Here is a 5,237-nt window from a genome sequence, read left to right as displayed (position 1 = left end):
TTCAAGGCTTCCCCATTAAGACACCAAGATCTCAAGTTTAAGGGGAAAACCTCTTTTCTAAAACTTGGGTAGAAACACATGCCGCATGTAATGCTAACTACTGCTTCCCCATAGCAAGTGCTAGAGATGACATAGGAAACCCAGGCAAAAAAGCAGCCATATATTTTGCAGCCGTTTTTTCTTCCAGTGAGTTACTATTCTCTCCCATCCCATATTAAACAGGTAGGTGAAGTAGCTCCCAAAACTTAACTGTTACTTTCACCAGTCTAACATAGTTATAAATGCACATACCTTGTCATTAAATCACCTGAATAAAAGGTTTCATCCCAGTAACGGGAATATTTCACATTTCAGACTGCTAATCTGGCTGACCTGAATATAGCATGTATGTACTATACAGAGCATTTCAAGCCTGAAATTAATCTATTCATACATTTATTTAATCTTAAACTGAAATTTATTCTACCCTTTGTATTCCATTTTTCCGTATATCTTATAAAGTGACTCTTTCCAGTAGAAAGTAATCATTTAAGGATAATTGGACATCGAAGAACTTTGGTAAAGTGAACTACAGCAGTACTTATATGAGCAGAATAGCTCTAATTGCCACAGTAGTGTCAGTGGGGTAAAACAGGCTAATTCTTCTCTGAACGTGGAAACCATACAAAGATAAACAGTTTAACTATGTCTTGCCGTCTGCTTCACCTTTACTGAGATGCCTTTCTAAGCTCCATCTTCCTGTTGTCTTTCTGGCTTTGTCTGTTCTTCCACTGCCCCCAAAAATCCTTTAGGGAAAAAAACCATCAAAGCTGTGGTGTGTTAAACTTAAATCCTTCATCTTCGACATGTTTAAAGCATTGAGAAAGCAGTGAGTAAACATGAAGTATCAACTTTACATTAAGCATTTAACAGTAACACAGATGCAAATAAACACATTAATTTATATTCATTTTAAACAGATTCCCCCTGTCAAGTTCCTGCACTCATTTGTATTTCATCCAACTTGGAAGAGCTCTATGTTAGAACATGGTTACCTGTGCCATAAAATAAAAGTTACTAATTCTTAAAATATCTGAGATGCCTAAAACACATTCCACTTTTATTTTGACAGATCACATAAAGTTCTTCCCTAGGTCTCACTACGCAGTCAAAATGCAGGCAGGGTAGATAGATACAGCTTAGTGGTACCGACAACATTCACACCTCTTAACAACTTACCAAATAGAATACTGTTGACCCTGCCTTACCATTTGCTAGAGTCAAACATATAAAATATAGAAACACTGAATTATTTATCCTAATAAGACTTCTAAGTAATAGTAAAAGCAATTTAAATACTAACATGGCACAATTCTCCGTTAGTGGTCTGAAAATACTTTTTAAACAAGGGATGAGTTCGCTGGCTTAGATATTTGAAATACAACTTTATTCTCATTCTAAACGAAAAGGAATGGGAATGACAGCAACAAACAAGACTTCACCACTGAATATTGTGATGTGACTGTAGCAGTCTTATATTTGAAACTCAGGAAGGAAACAACTGCGTTCCAAAACAGCTAAATATGCAGGTCCAAAGAAATGATTTTTTTAAACTGCCACATTCACTCCGAAGCCCATCCATCTCCTTCAGCATCCCCAAGATTAAGCACATGTTCTGCTTAGCTATATAATAAAGTGGCAAACACGCTGCACCACTGACATCACAGGACAGTTGCCTATAAAACTAGACTTCTGACGCTGGCTCCAGCTTCATTTTCTTCTCACAGATCATCATCCTCATCAGGGAGAGCAGTTGTCTGAGCGACCTAGAGGAAGAGATGGAAGTTACAACAGTCCACATTAAAGCTGTCAGAAATGCAACACGCCAAAACCTAAGAGCCTTAACTAAACTTTAAACATCGTACCTCTAGATCATGCTCATACTGTGCTGCCAAAGCTGGGTCCATGACAACCTCTGGGGGAGCAAGAGCAGGCATTGCAACAAACTCCAAGTTAGGGTCTCCAATTAGTTTTCTAGCAAGCCAGAGGAAGGGCTTTTCAAAGTTGTAGTTACTTTTAGCAGAAATGTCGTAGTACTGTTTAAAAGAAAAGTAAAATTAATTTTAAAAGTCTGTTTCTCAAACAATGATTATTCTAAGGGACATTCCAAGCTAAAAGAAAATCATTTTAATGAACCTGTAACTTGAAAAGTCGTAATTCAGCAAATGTCTAACGTACCTGAAGATTCTTCTTTCGGTGGAAGACAATAGATTTTGCCTTAACTTTCCTGTCCTTTATATCCACTTTGTTGCCACACAACACAATGGGGATGTTTTCACATACTCGTACCAGATCTCTATGCCAGTTAGGTACATTCTTGTAAGTAACCCTTGATGTTACATCAAACATTATAATGGCACACTGGGCTGAAAAAAAAATTTATGGTAAATAGTACATGCATAGGCATCTCCTGGAGAGAGGAACAATGGTGAGAGGTGTGGATGAGAACTTAATCTCAGTCCCAATTCAAGGTCATCTAGCTCCCTCTACTCAAGTTCAAGGACTCCCCTCCAGTTCCAAAAACTTTAAGTCATTGTAATAAACTGTATTGTTTAAAACCCCATTTTAAAAATTAAAAAAAAATAAAACTCCATTTTATATGAGCAGCTTACCATATCAACTCTCTCCCCCATAATGCTTTACTAATTCTGCCTCAACCCAGAAAAAGCAGATTAATGACAAACTGGCATTTCAGAGAATTTGTCTTCTCTAGTCTGAAGGTTTCAGTACCTACTTCTTAAAAGGTCCTTAAATGGCTAAATATACCAGGATAAATTATGCCTGTTTTTAAAAACTCTGGTAAGGCTATATGTATATACTGTCCTGCAAGAAAAACCATGATAAATAAGAGAACAAGCCACAGAACATGTACTGAATTTTATATACAAATTTCAGTTTTTTAGCAAAGGAATGGGGTGGGGGAGGCGTTCACATATTTGCACATACTTAAGCAAAGCAAAAGCCAGTAAAATTCCAAAAAAATGAGTATTTTTAAAACTCATCTTTTTGTTGTTTGGTACAAAGAACATTTATTTACTTTATAATTTTAATTTTGTCAAGCATTTTGAAAAAAAAAAAAAAAGACTGCAGAAGAGCACAATTAAAAAGAAGTCAGCAGGAAAATAACATTTTTAAGATAAGAGAACCCATCTCCTCTGATCCAGTAACTGGTCAAACTGCTCATTGCCTCATGAATGGAGACAGTGAGAAATAATCCTGGACAACCACCAAAAGATACATAAGTTCTCAAATACTGAGCTGCAACAACAGCTTGTCAATTTTTTAGATTATGAGTCCCAATATAAACCAGTTTTTTCCCCAAATGACCGTCGTGACACAGCAAGCAAGGTAATGTCACAAGATAAATGTCACATTTCCTTTTCTTGCATGAGATGATCAATTCCCTGAGATAGCAAGTATAAATTACAGAATTCCCAACAAAATATTAAGTTTACTGAAACAGATCTGATGATGGCTAAACCACCTTGGAGACCTAACTGCAAACCCCCTAAAAACTGTCCAGCCACAAATCAAGATACCTACCTTGGATGTAATAGCCGTCTCTCAGTCCTCCAAATTTTTCCTGACCAGCTGTATCCCACACATTGAACTTAATTGGTCCTCTGTTGGTATGGAACACAAGGGGATGGACCTCAACACCCAAGGTAGCTGAAACGTAAGCATTTCCAATTAGCCAACGAATTCAACCACTTCACACAGATTTTCAGACGATTTTCCCCCACATACCTACATACTTCTTCTCAAATTCACCAGTCAGATGACGTTTCACGAACGTAGTCTTTCCAGTACCACCATCACCAACCAATACAAGCTGTTGGAAAAGAAAGTTTTGAACTAAATCCCAAACGCCTAACATTTTAGGATCCCAGAATCACATAGCTGTCGCGATTTTCCGGACGCCCCTTTCATTGGAATAAAAAAAAAAAAACAAAAAACCTCAACCGTCCCGCAGCACACTTAAAACAAAGGCCCTGCCGAAGCAGCCCTATCTTTCCACCTAAGGCAGGTACCGGCAGGACGAAATGGTGCCGTTTTCTCGTCTGTAGGGCGAGGCGGACACCCTACCCGGCGCCGGGTTCGGGTGACGATGCAGCTCGAGGACGCTAATGTGGCCGCGACGGAAACTGTGTTCCCGCAGGCCGCGGAGACACGGCTGACCCGTGCCCCCGCATTCCCGACTCGAGGGGTACGTACTTTGAACTGGACCTGGGGTTCTCCTTGGGCAGCCATCGCGATGTTCCTGCAAAGCACAGGGCGGTCAGGCCTGCTGCCGCGGCCACATGGCCGGACCCGCCCCACGTGCCGGGCCACAAAGGCGAGAGTCCCGCGCGCGCCCACACCCGATGGGGGTTAAAGACCGAGAAGGGACCGGGAGCCGGGGCCGCGCTGCGCTGCAACCCGGGGCTCAGAGCCGGTCTTGGCTGCACGCCCGCTCGCCGCCCGCCCGCCCGACGAGAGGCCGCTCGGGGGGGGGGTGGGAGGAGGCCGCAGGGAGGCCAGGCCCGGGCGGCGGAAAGCCCTGGTCACGCTGCCCGCGACCTGTCCCCCGACCCCCATCACAGCCCCCGACCCCGGGCAAGCCCCAAGCCAGGCCACCAACCCAGTCCCTGGTTCCTGGTCCCCGCCCGGCCCACAGCGGCTCGGATCTAGCCGCCGGCCCGCCCGCCAGCCCGCGACCTCCATAGCCAGGGATGCGAAGAGTCCGTCCACCTCCCCAGCCTCCGAGCGCCCTGTCCCGGCCCCGACCCGGCTCAGGCCCAGGCTCCGGCCCCAGTCTGCGGCCCAATCCGGCCAGCCGGCCCGATCTGCTACTACCTTCCAGAAGCGTCTCCAGGCCCGTCTGAGGGCTGGAAAGATGGCGGAAGCGCAATTCAAATGCCCGGAGACGCAGCCGACGCCGGCGCGAGCCGCGGGAAGGCGGGTCAACGGCACCGCGCCGTCCCACGTGACCCGGCGCGCACGCGCACGTACGCCGGTTGCTCCGAAGGCTGTACGCGTCCGCTAGGAGCGTAGCAATAGGTTTGCGGCTCGACGGGCACAGGAGGCAGGACCAGCGCGCGCACGTACGCCGGCAGCGGAGACACGTGCGCCCGCCCGAAGGGCGGGTTCCAGCGCGCGCATGCGCCCACGGCGAGGCGGCGCGCTCTGCTGTGGCCTCAGTAACGGAACTGGGTGGA

General features: G+C 45.2%; 1 protein-coding gene across 1 annotated transcript; it reads right to left on the bottom strand.

Annotated features, from left to right (window-relative positions):
• Positions 1-1,404: 1,404 nt before the first annotated feature.
• Positions 1,405-4,996, bottom strand: RAN (RAN, member RAS oncogene family). The gene is made up of 7 exons (XM_017647130.3): positions 4,876-4,996; positions 4,255-4,300; positions 3,787-3,871; positions 3,583-3,708; positions 2,218-2,405; positions 1,905-2,075; positions 1,405-1,805 (listed from the first exon to the last, which is right to left on the bottom strand). Exons 2-7 carry the CDS (start codon positions 4,288-4,290, stop codon positions 1,761-1,763), a joined length of 651 nt encoding a protein of 216 aa, XP_017502619.1. The 5' UTR covers positions 4,291-4,300; positions 4,876-4,996; the 3' UTR covers positions 1,405-1,760.
• Between the last annotated feature and the right edge of the window lie 241 nt (positions 4,997-5,237).

This window comes from Manis javanica, chromosome 15 (genome assembly GCF_040802235.1).
Source record: "Manis javanica isolate MJ-LG chromosome 15, MJ_LKY, whole genome shotgun sequence".
Taxonomy (NCBI): Eukaryota; Metazoa; Chordata; class Mammalia; order Pholidota; family Manidae; genus Manis; species Manis javanica.
This window is presented reverse-complemented; position numbering and strand designations above follow the sequence as displayed.

What these genes read in the sequence shown, in the direction of transcription:
- RAN (XM_017647130.3), bottom strand. Translation starts at nt 4,290, where the DNA reads ATGGCTGCCCAAGGAGAACCCCAGGTCCAGTTCAAA. An exon ending in ATTTGAGAAGAAGTATGTAG is followed by an intron (nt 3,709 to 3,786) that starts GTATGTGGGGGA and finishes CTTACGTTTCAG; the next exon opens with CTACCTTGGGTGTTGAGGTC. An exon ending in AGACGGCTATTACATCCAAG is followed by an intron (nt 2,406 to 3,582) that starts GTAGGTATCTTG and finishes TTTTTTTTTCAG; the next exon opens with CCCAGTGTGCCATTATAATG.